This window comes from Hyposmocoma kahamanoa, unplaced genomic scaffold, assembly GCF_003589595.1.
Source record: "Hyposmocoma kahamanoa isolate Upper Pololo Valley unplaced genomic scaffold, ASM358959v1 100382, whole genome shotgun sequence".
Taxonomy (NCBI): Eukaryota; Metazoa; Arthropoda; class Insecta; order Lepidoptera; family Cosmopterigidae; genus Hyposmocoma; species Hyposmocoma kahamanoa.
The window spans coordinates 1-16,128 of record NW_020653318.1 but is presented as its reverse complement, the minus strand read 5'-3'; the positions used below and the strand labels follow the sequence as shown (position 1 = coordinate 16,128).

General features: G+C 36.4%; 1 protein-coding gene across 1 annotated transcript; it reads left to right on the top strand.

Moving 5' to 3' along the window:
- The first annotated feature begins 2,238 nt into the window (after positions 1 to 2,238).
- LOC113230098 (juvenile hormone esterase-like) lies at positions 2,239 to 12,009 on the top strand. Its single transcript, XM_026463858.1, has 4 exons — positions 2,239 to 2,268; positions 2,504 to 3,439; positions 10,564 to 10,916; positions 11,269 to 12,009. Exons 1-4 carry the CDS (start codon positions 2,239 to 2,241, stop codon positions 11,477 to 11,479), a joined length of 1,530 nt encoding a protein of 509 aa, XP_026319643.1. The 3' UTR covers positions 11,480 to 12,009.
- Positions 12,010 to 16,128: the final 4,119 nt, after the last annotated feature.

Here is a 16,128-nt window from a genome sequence, read left to right as displayed (position 1 = left end):
TGATAAATTCGGAAAATTGTGAAACTCACGTCTGCCCATATTCTTTTTGTGTAGAAGCAGTTTGGTTGCGAAAGCAGCAACGACATTTTTTGTTTTAATTAAATTTAGTTCATCGCCTTGCAGTTGGAGATTCATGTCGTTGAACAATTTATACAGGTCTGTCATGTAAGCTATATCATTCTTTGATGTAATGAGCTTGTTGCGCAATTCTGTATCTTTAGTTTCCAAGAACTCTATCACAGAGTCAAACAGGTTGTAAAATCGAGTCAGACAATTGCCTCTTGATAGCCCGTTGGCTACTGAAGTTCGTTAACTTCAGTATGAAACAACAAATGGTTGAAATCTTCGTCATTAGTAACACAAAGCTGATGAAATAATCTATCATTCAAAGAGCTGTTGTTAAGGTTCTATACCCATAGATCATATATTTATACTGGCCGCATAGTTTTGTTTATAGCTGTACTTGTGTGTGTAACTCTTTTTTTCCATCCTCTAAGGTGTAACTGATATTTATCGTCTTGTTCGCCATTCCAAACTGCTGTTACGGATTTTATTGACTGCTTTGATGACATATTGTAGTGATTGAAATAGTCGTGCAACCAAATGTTGTCTATGAATAACGCAATGTACAGCAAGGACATCTTATGTCCTTATCCGTATATATCCACCCTGTCATAGCCGGAGCGCCATCCGTAGCAACTGATATAATATTTTTCAAGGGAATCTCTTTCTCATCACAAAATTTTTCCAATGTATTGAATATGGTTTCGCCTTTTATATCGGTCTCTAAATTTCTAGCAAATCTTTAATAGACCTCACGTAAGACAGCAACAACGCTTCATTAGTTGGTAAAGTGGACTCATCGAGCTGAATTGAGAATTGACTAGTCCTCAGATGATTGCACAATGATTCTTCAATGTTTTCAGCCATTTCATCAATTTGTCTTTGCACACAATTATTACTCAAAGGAATTTTTCGGATAATATCTGAGGTTGGTTTATGAAGCACAGTTATAATTATAAGTCAATGAGCACAGTAGTTATTACTTCCTTTATTGCTGGCAAAATCAACTCTTCTCCGATGATGTGTGGTTTGCTTTTTTGAGCAATTAACAAAGAGATTTTGTACGAAACTCGAAATCCGTCGTCATCTTGCTTAGCAGATGCCGAAAACTTTGCTACACTTGGCTGAGTATTATGCTTCTTCTCTAGGTCTTGAAAATATGCTACATTTTTGTCTTTCTTATCTGGATGCATTTTATTCAAATTCAAATTTTACTTTCGACATTGTTTTGTTTTGGGAAATACGTAAGTAACTGCTTATCTATTACCCGCGAAACAGCAAATGAAAATTGAATAAATATTACGTTGTTTACATACGATTGCATAAGCAGCACGCACCGACAGGAATAAGACAAACATGCATAAACTCGTTTATCTCATTCGACGCTCAATCGTACTCAACAAGTAAGAACAAGTACTCTATGAACCAGCCGATTGATTCAGGAATGCACAAATCTGGTTATTTAACAAAAACTTGTTAAAACATGATTGCCCGCGGTCTATTATCTACGAAAAAAACCTATCTAGGAATACTAATAACTATTAAAATGCGAAACTGTGTCTGTTGCTTATTTATTTGTATGTTTGTGTCTACTTTCATTTCGAAACGGAGCGACCGATGGACATGATTTTTATTTTATTTATTCAATAAAACAGGACAGATTTATGAATTACACGGAGAGAAATATCGAACCGAGTTAGTTTCAACAATATCTGAATTAATATTAGTTGATGTTCACAAGTTGTAGTCGAGAGTCGAGAGCCCAGTCGGTGTCTATTAGTCTTCCTAGATGAAATTACAAATCTCCCTCTAAGCCTCTAGACAACGCCCCACTTCTTTTCTGGGTTTTATTTAGGCCTGCGGCGCCCACAAGGGGGCGTTATCGCCTACTTTGGCAAAGGGCTGGTCTAGGTGATACCTAAACTAAGTAAAATTGTTTACTTGTATCTTAGGTATCCAAATCGGTGATTGTAGTATAATGATTATTAGTATAATAAGATTTTGGGGTAATAAGTGTATTAGTCAATATTATTCTGTATTTCCTTATTCCGTGATTTCACGCTACTATTAATAATTTTTACGCTACTACTGGCGAAAAAAGAAACTGAAATTAAATCAAACATAAACCTTAAAACTTTGTTATTATTAAACCATTTGTATGTTCTTTGTACGAACATGCAGCATTTAGAAGATGATTTGTTCAAGGTCAGTCATGTGTATATGTTGATTATAGATATATACTTTAACACTTAAACCAGAACTTAGGACGCAATTATGCATTTTGGTTGGGAAAAATCAAAAAGATTGAGTATTGTTTTTATATATTAAATAAGTTTAAATACCTACCGAGACTATGGATAGTGGAGAAGTGTAGCCGCTAACTCTTCTAAGTGCAAAAATCTGACATCTATTTTACTCATACTTATTATCATCTTTTCAGGCTCCGCTCCCAGCGCCTTTGTGGCTAGATACATTCGAAGCTGTAGATAAACATATTATGTGCCACCAATCAACCTTATCTCCCCTTCCTCGAACAAGTATACTTCAAGATGACTGCCTTATCACAAACGTATTTGTTCCTGATACAGAACAAACTAAATTACCAGTTATAGTCTATGTGCACGGCGGTGCTTATCAGATAGGTTACGGGAATATGTTCACACCAAAAGCCTTAGTCAAAAGCAAAAAAGTGATTGCTGTCACATTCAACTACCGTCTCGGAGCACACGGTTTTCTCTGTTTGGGCACAGAAGATATACCTGGGAACGCCGGAATGAAAGACCAAGTAGCGCTACTGCGCTGGGTACAGAAGAATATCGCTAAATTTGGTGGTAACCCTAATGATGTGACTATCGCAGGTTATAGCGCCGGCTCGTCCGCAGCTGATCTACTCATGCTTTCGAAGTCCACTAAAGGATTATTTAAAGAAGTAATTCCAGAAAGTGGTGCCAGCGTTGGAGTATGGTCGGTGCAAATAGATCCTCTAGAAATCGCCAAGGAGTTTGCAATTAGTCAAAACTTCACGGACGTGGACGACTTTTACGCACTGGAAGAATTTTATAAAAGTGCCCCGTTTGAAGTATTAACGTCAGCAAATTTTTTAACTAGATCTGACTCGACTTTCATGTTTGTTCCTTGTATCGAACGCTATACTGAGACCGAAAGATTCCTTGATGATGCGCCCGTAAATATATTGAAAAGTGGAAACTATAATAAAGTTCCATTATTGTATGGATTTGCAAATATGGAGGGTCTGCTACGAGTACAAATGGGTTACGATTTGTTTACATATAAAATGAACTCCAAGTTTTCCGATTTTCTACCAGGTGATTTAAAATTTGAAAGTGAAGCACAGAAAGAGGAAGTAGCAAAACAAGTAAAGGAATTCTATTTCGGAGACAAAGTCATTGGTGACGAAACTATATTGGCGTACATTGATTACTTCTCTGATGTTATGTTTGCATATCCCACTTTAAGAGCCGTAAAATATCACGCAGAGGCAGGTAATAATCAAATATATCTCTATGAATACTCTTTTCCTGATGACCAAATACTGCCCGAATCAATACAAACAAAAATTAGAGGTGCACATCATTGTGCACAGTCAGCAGCCGTTTTCGATTCACTTCCTGAAGGCAACGAATGGGCGCCTCCAGAAAATAAAAGTGAGGACTTTAAACGACTAAAGGCAATCATGAGGCAACTGTGGCTGAACTTCATTATAACAGGGTATTGTTAATGTTTTATTAGATACGTTTCTCATCTTCATTGCGTTTCGAATACAATATATTTGTTAACGGGGATATTCACTAGTTTTCGTGGTGAGCTACATTTTTTATATAATTAATGAGCTCATCTCTCATGCAAATCCATGAGATGTGCACTAAGGAGAATAATCCCTTACTCCGCCTATACTTTACGTATCTTGCCCCATTATCTAATATTCAGGAGCAGAAAATGTGTTTGACGGGATTTCTCATACATTTAGTGATATCTCAGAAGTAAAGGAATATTGAAGAAGAATAAACATAAATAATAGATTAATAAAAAATAAATCTATGTTTTCTTTATATAATAATTAACATCCAAAGAAGAATAGGAAATGAAGCTATTTTTTCGGATCTAAATTGCGTATATTGGTTTTTCTAACAAAGAATATATAAGAATAAAGACTATAACCGTGATCTGTAAAATGGTAAAACCGAAACGTTGCGTTGGTTTGTTTGAAAACAAAAAGAAAACAAGAATCATTCAGGTAAATTGTGCGCTCTTTAGTAATTTAGGGCTTACTGCATATAAAATGTAAAAGTTAAGAACATAAAGGTATTACTTTCAAGTAAAGCATTTATTTGGCTCTAAATTTAAATAAAAACAAAAAACACGCGATTTTTTTTCCTATTAAGAATAAACGATCTAAAATCGGAATGCGTTCACATGACCCGCATTGTGGGAAACTGTACGCACCCTTATGGGGTAAGTAAGGGATATGTGGGTGCATTATTTGCTCATGGTCAAAATAAATATAATAAAAAGTATTCTTTATTAAAAAAACCTAAACGTGTTGTATTGTATTGTTGACATTACTTACTATATGTAATATAAAAATATTAAAAGTAGAAAAAAATATATTTCATTAACATCTTATCACCTTAGAAACTGGTGTAGGTTTGAGTGGTATGACGATTAGGCACTGAAATATAAAATAAAAGCATGTCAGAAATATTTTATAAATGAATGGACGAAAATACTACAATCGGGGCAAGGGTACGCACGTGCACCCTTTACCCGTGCAAACTTTCCTTAGAGAACCGAATTGCAAATGAATAATCACAAAATATTTGGAAATGAAACAGTCTGAAACTTTTTTACAAATATAGCGTAAATCTGTTCATAATTAAAACAAAACTTATTGTTATGAGATAGAAAATACAGGCGCTACATTATTTTTTGAGATAAAAACAGATTTTTGCTTAAAGAAGGTTAATCAGTGACCGCGTGTTCATGTGCCAAATCGAAACTAATTAGTCACTCAAGCGCCTTGATTTGACCCAAACAAACCGCTACCTCTATTCTTCGGTTCCAGAGATAGCTCCTGCGCACACTTGCCCCCTGCGCTTAGTCACTCCAAATGACTCTACACGATTTATATCCGAAAGATAGTTTTATTTTCCTATGTGTAATAATCCGCAAACCTAAGAAGTCGAAATGCAAATAAGGTGTTTTCTTGAGATATTGTTTTTAATGGGGCTAACATATTCAATAACGATCAACGCCCCTAAATAAATAAAGAGTAAAAATATATGCTTATGTTGGGATAGTCAGTAATTACAATTACAATCTTAAATTTCCAGGAAGCCAGTACCTTCCGAAAGCTCTGTGCTAGTATGGCCGCCAGCGAACGCGTCACGCGCGCCCTACATGTCACTTACTATGCCGCCTCAGTTAGTCGATGGTCCGCTGTTGGAGCGTCGCACGCGATTTTGGGACACCATCTACGATAAGCACTACCGCACTCCAGTTTCTCCACCCACACCACCTCCAAAAATACACTCAGAGTTGTGATTGCGGTTATACATGACATTGTTTAATAGATTGATTATCTGGTATTAACTATTCATTGTAGTGTAACAATAAGAAAAGTTTTGGTCAGATAAACATTAGTTATAAAATTCATTATCAGAATACATACTATGATATTTGATAACCATGAAATGTAATATTGAATACTTTAAATAAGTAAATAAGAAAATAGGATTGTAACAATTCCATAACCAGGTACTGAGATACATACTTATAATTGTATTTGTATGTCAAATCAGGTGACTGTACAAGAGCACGTCAAGCTTGACACTATACTTTGGTCCGTTCTTATCGTAAGTGGCATTGAGTTGGATTTAAGTCTTAAGTGTACCTACGCAGGTAGAAGCTATTAAGTATGAAGAAAATAATATATGTGCAATTCATTGAATAAACATTATAAAAACCAGTTTTTCCTTTCACTTATATAAATACTAATAATATTCAATTAGGAAATGAAACTATTTTTCCGGATTTAAATCGCGTATGTTTCACAGGTTGACAGTGAGTCAACCGTGACCATGGACTTGTAAAGGGCCCGAAACGTTGATTTGTTTTAAAAAACAAAAATACGCATTTTTAAGTCCGGAAATATAGTTTCATTTCCTATGTATAACAATCGCGAAAACCTAGAAACTCAATATTCAATTAATTATTCAAAACCCTCGACAAAAAAGAGCGAACTCCAATAAATCAATAATAATTATATATGTTATTTTGTTATTGTTTACTCTTTACTATTTATGCATTTGGGGGTTATTAAAATTAAACAGCATAAGGCTATCTAAGTAGGCAACAAAACAACAATATTTTAATCTTGGATTATCAAAAAACTTTTCTATATTATGTACATACCAACGTTGTCTACTAGTTAAGAGCCGGCGGATTGCCCGACGCGGGCGATGCAATGACACCGAGTGAGCAACTGGAAAACGGAGCAGGCTGAGCATCTTTTAACTCTCCATTTTGTTTACTTATGGTTTCCCCTACCTTTAAGGGTTCTGTTCTTGAAAATGACGCGCAAAGGCAATCTAGGTGTTCCTGGCTACATGATGTACGAGTATGTGTTTTTATAGTTGGATCCAACGACTGCAAGAGGTCGGAGCGAAAAGCAAAGGTCATATATTTGTTTTTCGGCCATTAAGGGTTAATAAATTTTTTAAATAACCAGGTGTACACAACACTGAAACCACTCTATGTTGTGTTGAAAATCTTACTCCAGCTCTAGTGAAGAAGAGCAGTGTCATCAGTGAAAGTGAGGAAATTGGTTTTCTATTCCTTATTTACTACTATTACTTATTAATCTTATTTATCTATTACTTATTTTTACTGATTTGGTGCGAAACGACTACAAAACACCGGTAAATTTTTTAACTCGTGTGGCGCCCTATAATTTCCGGAATGAATAAGAAAACATACTGTAAATGGTCAGAAATGAATTTATTGTTTCTCAAAATATTCTCCGCTAGTGTTAATGCACTTTTTCATACGAATGAACTAATTTTGAAAACATTTGTAAATAACGCACACAATAACGCACACACTTAACATAGCCCCGTACTAGAGAAGCCCCGTGTCGCGGGTGCCATGGACATACACATAGACAACCACAATTTACACCCAAACTCACGAGAGAAATAAATGTAGGCCATACGAATATTTCTCCCGGCCCGGGAATCGAATCTGGGACCTCTGCGTGGCAGTCCAGCAGGGTAACAGTTCGGCCACGGAGGCAGTGAATATAAATTAAAAAAGTGCCACTCCTCCGTAACAATCTCTGAAACATATTTTTCATACTCTTCGACAGCTTCTTCAAGTGAAGAAAATCGTTGACTGCGTAACTGGTTCTTAATATTTGGAAATAAATAAAAATCACAAAGTGCTAGGTCGGGACTGTACGCGGGATGGCTCATAAGATCAACGTTGTTCACCTTCAAAAATTATTTGTCTGTCTGGCCGTGTAACAACTGGCATTATTTTGGTGCAATATGATACGGGTTCGCGTTGTACCGTGAATCACTATTCACGGTACAACGATTCTCCAAAGCAACAATAGCCACGTGTCCAGTTTTATTTAAAAAAAAGGAGCAATCATTCGCTTAGAGGCACTTTACACGCGCGCCACTTTGGTTGGTTTCGGCTCATCTCGAAAGACTCATACGTTCGATTGCTGCTATGTTTTGAGATCGTAACTATAAATCCATGTTTTGTTACCCGTTACTATGTCCCACACCAAATTTGACGCCCCTTCGTTGAATCTGGTAAGCATGGCATTGCACTAAGTGACGCGATCCGTTTTTTGAGCCTCAGTCAAATTGTGTGGTATCCACCGAAATCACAGCTTTTTTACACCCAATTGTTCCTGTAGTGACTGTATTTAACTCATGCCTATGCCTAAAGATCTCATATCATATGTAGCAGGCAGGCAGAAATAGGTAAGATGGACGAACTCTTTCACAACGACCTCTACTGCTACTAATACCAACATATAAATTACAATATATATAGACACATACACATATATACAATTACAATATATATACACACATACATACATACATATACATTTTTTTTTCGAGATTTTGCGATTTCGACTATTAAATTATGAATAATTATGATTTTCCAATCGTCTCTGAATTTTGAAAAGCAAAGAAGAGTAACTTTTGGTCATTTCGAAGTTTTTCAGACCTCATCAGTTTCAGATCTATTTCAATAATACTGAATCGCAGCAAAATATTTCAAAAAAATGTTCTTAATCAGTGTGTGCACGTTTTAACACTAATAACAAGTTGGTTTCACTCGGTCGCGGCCGTCGAGTCGGGCGGTCGCTCAACAACAGATGCAGGTGTCGAGTTGATGAAACACCTGTTTTATACATGGGATGATGTATTCTGTAACCTATCCAAGGCTTTTGATTGTGTACAATATACACCACAATCTGTCTGGAAACTTTGCCATTATGCTATGATGGGTCAGAACCTCGACCTTCTTAAATTGTATTAAAGTGATAAGGTCCAGAAGGTCCTTATCAATGGTGCGAAATCATCAGTTGTCCCTTAAGGTACAATTTTAGGTACATTTTTATTTTTACTTTATGTTTAATGTTTTACCTAGCCTCATGAAAGGTACAGAGCCTGAGAATGTATTGTTTGCTAGTGACTTTTCTTATTATTTGAAGTAAACGGCATCAATGTTCCTATGACGATGTGAACAATGTACTTAAAAGGTCGTTTGGTAGGTAAAGGTAGATTCGGTTAATAACTTGCTTCTTAATGAAAAAAGAAACGAATTGTGTGGAATTTGTATTACACAATGAGTGAGATTGACATTGTCAATGTCAATCTCACTCATTGGAGAGTACCGACTCTCAACCACAGTTGTTTATGACCGCACAAACAACACTATAACAAATGAAAAACGGAGCGCGACGTGATTAGCTCGCTCACAGTCATCAGCTCCCAAAAAATCTACTTATAACTCTTCTATGTCACAACTCTCCATGGTCTTCCCTACTCACTTAATGAACTAGTCTATATAAAGTTAGGCATTGTATGTATAGGTGTGCATGCTTCATCGTAGCCCTCATCTATCATCACTTTTCTTCAGGTGAGATGGAGGCCAAATGCACACTTATTTTGACTATTGACAATAAAACAAATTACTCTTAACTTTACATACTTAGCTAGTGACTTTATTAAAAATTAGAGATGATGTACGTATGATACGTAATTAAAGACAGAGTAACTTTGACTTTATGGTGTTATTTTTTATGAATATCATCATTATGTCGATTACGAATAGTTCATTATGAGGTACAGTCAAGAACACATCAAGCTTTACATTTTGTACTTTGAACTGTTCTTATCGTAGGCGACATAGAGTTGGATTTAAGTCTTAAGTGTCAAGCTTGACGTGCTCTTGAGCCTGTACTAAGGTACAAAATTTTTATTTTTTACATTTTATTTATGTAAGAGAAGTAAAATGTTTTTGTACATGTATTCAGCACCTAATTATCATCTTTTCAGGCTCCATTCCCAGTGCCGTTGTGGCTAGATACATTCGAAGCTGTAGATGAACATATTATGTGCCATCAATCAGTCTCATTTTCTAATTTTTTTCCCCAAGTAATATATGAAGATGACTGCTTTATCGCAAATGTATTTGTTCTTGACACAGAACAAACTAACTTACTAGTTATGGTTTATGTGCACGGCGGTGCTTATCAGATGGGGTACGGGAATATGTTCACACCAAAAGCCTTAGTCCTAGTTAGTTAGGGAACGCCGGAATGAAAGACCAAGTAGCGCTACTGCGCTGGGTACAGAAAAACATCGCCAAATTCGGTGGCAACCCTAATGATGTGACTATCGCCGGTTATAGCGCCGGCTCCTCTGCAGTTGATCTACTCATGCTTTCGAAATCTACAAAGGGTTTATTCAACAAAGTAATACCAGAAAGTGGTGCTAACGTCGGCGTATGGTCGGTTGCAATTAGTCAAAACTTCATGGACGTAGATGACTTTTACGCACTGGAAGAATTTTACAAAAGTACCTCGTTTGAGGTATTAACGACGAATAATTTTATAAATAGACCTGACTTGACCTTTATGTTCGTTCCATGGATCGAACGCTATACTAAGTCCGAAACGTTCCTTGATGATGCGCCTGTATACATATCCGCTCACACGATGCGCTCCTCCTACCGCAAAATGGCGGCTATTTGGTTTCGCAAAATAGAAAAGGATTCAGTTTAAATACAAGTTTTTATAAATAAAAATTATTATTCTGCATTGCTAAATACCCTCCGTACTACCAACAAAAACATCTCAAATAAAATGCAGTAATACACCGCAAATCCTGCACTTAAAAAGCACTAATGAAATTTTTGGTGTACTTGGATAAATGTGATAATATTCCGTTTCAAATAAAAGAATTTTATTTCGGGGACAAAGCTATTGCCGAGGAAACGATATTGGCGTACATCGATTACTTCACTGACGTTTTGTTTGCATATCCCACTTTAAGAGCTGTAAAATATCACGCAGAGGCAGGCAATAATCAAGTGTACCTGTATGAATACTCTTTCCCTGAGAATCAAATGCTGCCCAAATCAATACAAACCAAAATTAGGGGTGCAAATCACTGTGCACAGACACAAGCCGTTTTCGATCCACCACCTAAAGACAGCCCATGGGCACATTTAGACAATAAAAGTGAAGACTTTATAAGACTTAGGGCAATCATGAGGGAATTATGGCTCAACTTCATAACGACAGGGTATCGTATTATTTTTATTACATATATTTGGCGTCTTTTTTAGGTTACGAATATAATACCTCTGTAACGGTTAACTTGGTCATTCTCTGGTTCGCATGGTGAAATGCATTTTCTTTATAATTCACGAGCTCATCTCGCGTGCAAGTCCATGAGACGCGTCGACTAAAGTGAATAGTCCCTTACTATGCCTATGCTCTACGTACCTTTTCTCTTTACATTATTTGTTTTGATTGAAAATGTGGGCTAGACCACAATTTTTGCCGCTTAGTATTATATTACCTTCCTGTAGCACTGTAAAAATACTTATTTGGATTGTCAGTAATTTCAACTAAGTACAATCTTGAATTTCTAGCAAGCCGGTGCCTTCTGCAAGCTCCCTGCCAGCATGGCCGCCGGCGAATGCGTCGCGAGCGCCCTACATGTCTCTTACGATGCCGCCTCAGTTAGTCGACGGCCCGTTGTTGGAGCGTCGCACGCGCTTTTGGGACGCCATCTACGACAAGTACTATCGCACTCCAGTTCCTCCATCTACACCACCTCCTAAAATACACTCAGATTTGTGATTCTGATTATATGTAAAATTGTTTAACAGATTGCTAATAATATGATATTAAATATTTTGTGTAGTGTTAACAATATGAAAAATGTCTCGCATTAAAATATGTTATTAAATTCAAGCTCAAGATAGATATAGTCAATAAGATTAAAAAACAATGAAATATATTGACGTAGCGAAATCAAAATTATATTTTCATTAGAATCTCTGAAATCATAAAACATTTTGCTGAAATAATAGTTTATATTTAGACTACAACAATTCTATAACTGGTTACCGAGATTATTTAATTCCAATTGGCTACGTGTTTACATATCAATGCGGGTCAAAGGTATAACATCTACGCATGTAAAGAATTTAAGTATGCAGATAATTCGCTCCCTTGGAGTAATAAGGCCACATCTACAAAATGACAACTTATCATTAAATCTGTGCAATTTGTTTCACGTACTTTGTAATGTTTTTATGACTTTCATGCGATAATAGTACATTATGATACAAGTGTGCTAAGTTGGTAATTACACACGAGGCGTTATTACTCGCGCGAGCCGCAGGCGAGCGCGATAAGAAAGCCGAGAGTGTAATGATCAAAGCACACGTGTTTCATACGACGTTTTTCAACACATTTGCGAGGAAAATGAAACAAACTTGAGTAAAATGGAAATGAAAAATAGCTTTATTTGGCATTAATTATACAGATACACTGAATACTATATTAAGCTCACGTTAATGTAAATAATATTATTCTATTCTATACTATATCTATCAATAGCAATTAATTAAGAGTCTCCAAAGCCTATCAAAGTCATTGTATCTTGATTTTATCAAAAATGTAGTTATTTAAATTTAATTATTAAAACAATTGTTAAATGTACAATTTTCAAAATGGTAACGTGCAGTTTTGTTAGGCATTTGAACCGTCTGTGTGATATTATTTGTTACTATTTCATTATTGTCTTCTTGCGTAAAAGTCGGTGATACGGGTTCATTGTGTACAAATATGGATGAAAGTGGTGGTGGTTAATTTAAAGACTCAGAAATAGACAACCTAGGTAACAAATAACTTGTATCACGGGAGGTGGATGGCTGCGGTTCAGGACACATCTTCTTAACCTGGGGCTCCAGATTTATAGCGTGGGTTATTTGAGTACATATGTTGGACTTATTTCGAACTGAATCTTCAACATAAGACTCAGCAACTGTGCTAGATCGCCAGCCACCATGACGCTTTAAAGTAAGCAAATCAGCTCCCGAGTCAGCTAGCAATGTAGCTGATGTTCTTCGGAAACTATGCCCAGTGTATAAATCCGGGTCGGGTAGATTTAAAAACTTGGCAATTTCTTTAGGCATTGCACCAAATTTATTAATGCCTATTGGCTGAGCCACGCATCTACCCTTCTGGTAGTTTTGAAAAAACCGATCGGATTTTGCCTTATCTGTCCTAAGCGCTTCGTACTTTTTTACTATGTCGTAAAATGGACCGTGAATGGCAAACGATCTCGGTACCTTATTTTTAGTGTTGTTCATTTTAATCGAAAGCATTTGGCCATGAGTTTCTACGTCTTTTGCCGTTACTTCGCTTAGTTCTTGGCGTCTACACGCGCCAGTGACACCAAATATCATTGCAACCTGTAAAGAAATTAAAAATATAGGTATTTTCGCAAATATAATACAAGAAAAATGAAAACATAAAAAAATTAAGGTTTAATACGATCAACTGACCTTTGTTGCTAAATACTGATAATCGGGGGCTTCTTTTAAAAACTTTTCGACGTCAGTTGGCGAAAGTACCTTCGATTTTCTTGCAACATACCCATCAGAGCGTCTCTTTAAAAATGCCGTCAGATTTGAATAGTTTTTTATGTCTATGTTATTCTTGTTCTTTACTGTGGTCTTTAACATAGAATAAATGCACCAGAGCGAGCTGGGCTTAAACCTATTCGCCAGTTCATTAAAATAGGCAAGAAAAACATTTTCTGAAAACGAAGACGCTTTTTTGTTGGTTTTCCATTGTATAAAAGTTTCATATGCAGCCATGTATTTTTCTCTGGATTTCGAAGGTAATAAACTGTCACTTGCGTTTTGTGCCTCTGTGAGGATTTCGGGCGGTGTTAAATCCATCAAAATGTTTTCTTCCGTGCTTGAGCAGGACATTTTAAACACCTAGGTAATTATCTAACACACAGCGTATATAAATGTTTCGAACGTATCAATGGAAATTGGCGCGCAGAGTTATTTTTTCTGCGCCTGGCGCCGCGGCGCGGATATGCGCGCGCAGGTGCTTCGGCAATAATGAGACTTAGGTGAAATTCCTAAACAGCCAATGCGAAATAATATAAATATGTCCTTATTTCACTCAAATTCGTGTAAAATATTATCCAAAATAAGTAATTTTATTCAATTAAAGTTTTATAGGTGTATATTGTGTATGTTTTTCTATATTTATCACATCAAATAAGAAATATAAATTTATTAATAAAAATATTATTTGTAAGGTAAGACTACACAACCGTATTAAACAGAAATAAAAAAAAAACTGTGACCCTGTTTGTTTGGGATTACTGTCATTGTAATTTGAATCTTGTAATATGTGGTTAGAGCTGTTTTTTTAATAGACCAAGTTAATTTCAAAGACATAACCCGGATAATTTAAGAATGCATAGTTTTAATACATAGGCCTTGTTGTGAGATACATCTTAATCCGGTTAAGCCTATACTTATTACACACACGTTTTGTAATATAATTACAAACGCGTGTTCAATAGCTAGGTTTATGAGCCTAAAAGCGATACAATAAGAAGCCCGTTACGAGCAAATGTGTTGAAAAAGTACTTTTGATGTATGTGATGACGATGATGTGATGAGGGTCCGAATTATAAATGGACAATTTATGGAATAAACGTTATAAAACCCAGTTTGCCTTTTTATTTATTGTTTTAGAAAGACAATAATAAAATCGTAACAGCGCGGAGAAGTGAAAGGAGAAGAACATGCTCTCGATTACTGCTTGAAATATTTCCTTGTTCGATACCAAAATTGATAAAACCAAATTCAAATATATGTTAACTGACATCATACTATCTAAACATCATATAATTAAGATGCTGAATGGTATCTTAGACGGGGACAAACAAAAATTACGTCTATTATTGTTTGTAGATGGTTATACCAGCCCCGAGATGCGTACGAAACCTGCGTGCGAGTAGACATTCTAAAAAAACATTACTCTTTTCCATGGCAGTTGAGCAACTATCCATACCCATTTCTCGGCAGTAACGAAAAAAGATAGCACGCAAATGTGTTAAAATGTTGACTATTATAAGTGTGCAACGTGTCGACCACCTCGGTGCGGTGGTCCGACGGTTTGTGCTATGGACGCTGGTTAAGGAGATCCCGGATTCGATTTACTGTAGGACCAATTTGAGAAAGAACGTTTCTAACTTGGTATTGATCTGTGTGTACACTGTTCAGGGTTATTATGGTACTCCTAATAGGTACAGGAAATTCCTTAGTTTGAGACAAGGTAATAAGTGTGGTGATCTGATACATTAGTCGGATGCTACGTAGATGATGTCTGCGTAAATAACATAAGTTACGCAGACGACATGGTGCTATTGGCTCCATCAGTCAGCGCGCTACGATACTTGTTGCTGTCTGCGAGTCATTTGCCGCGTCACACGGTCTGGTATGTAATGTAAAGAAGTCAGAGGTCATGGTGTTTGCGGAAGGAAGTCAAAGTCCTACTGTTGTTTAAATTTGAATATCTAGGATATTTAATTAAACCTGATCTCAGAGACGATGATGATATGGAGAGGGAACGGAGAACTTTGTCAGTAAGGGCCAATAATGTTGGTTCACAGGTTTCCTCGATGCTCTGCTGCAGCCAAGATAACTCTTTTCAAGGCTTACTGTTCTTTTTACGCGGGTAGCCTGTGGAACCGACATACACACAAGTCGTACCTTGCTCTCCGCACCAATGCTTTTAGGATGCTGTTGCGGCTGCCGAAGTTCTGTAGTGCGTCTGCAATGTTTGCGGAAGCGCGGACAGACTCCTTTACTGCCATATTAAGGAAGAAAATCGGTTCTCTCTTAAACAGGCTTCGTAACAGTAGCTACAGCATCCTGAAAATGATTGCTGAGAAAGTGGAGGGACCTCTCATATCGGATCTTTGTTTAAAATAATTTACTAACATAGTGCATGTTACTAATTTAATATGGATTTATTTTGTCCGAAAATAAATACACAATAATGATTACTGTTTTTGGTTATATGTACGTTGGAAACTTATTCTATGTGAATTCACCGTATGACACTTATTATCCATTTTAATCTCATTCGTCATTTGTACTTTAAAACTGCTTAATTATTGAAAAAAGTAGATAAACCAATTTTATTGCAATACACTGATGTTACAAGAATTGATAAGGAAGAGCGAATAGGCCAATTATCAATCCACCAACGTTTCTTATTTAATTACTACCTGACTATAAGTTGACGATGTACCCACATCGCGTTTCCCTCAACATATGCCATACGACATTGTCCGACATTACGTTATAGCAAACCGAAGCGCAAAAAACAATCGAGGAAAACCAGTCTAGAAACTGTTTAGTGCAATGTTAGTTTAATATAATTAATGTAGCAGTAAAATGTCA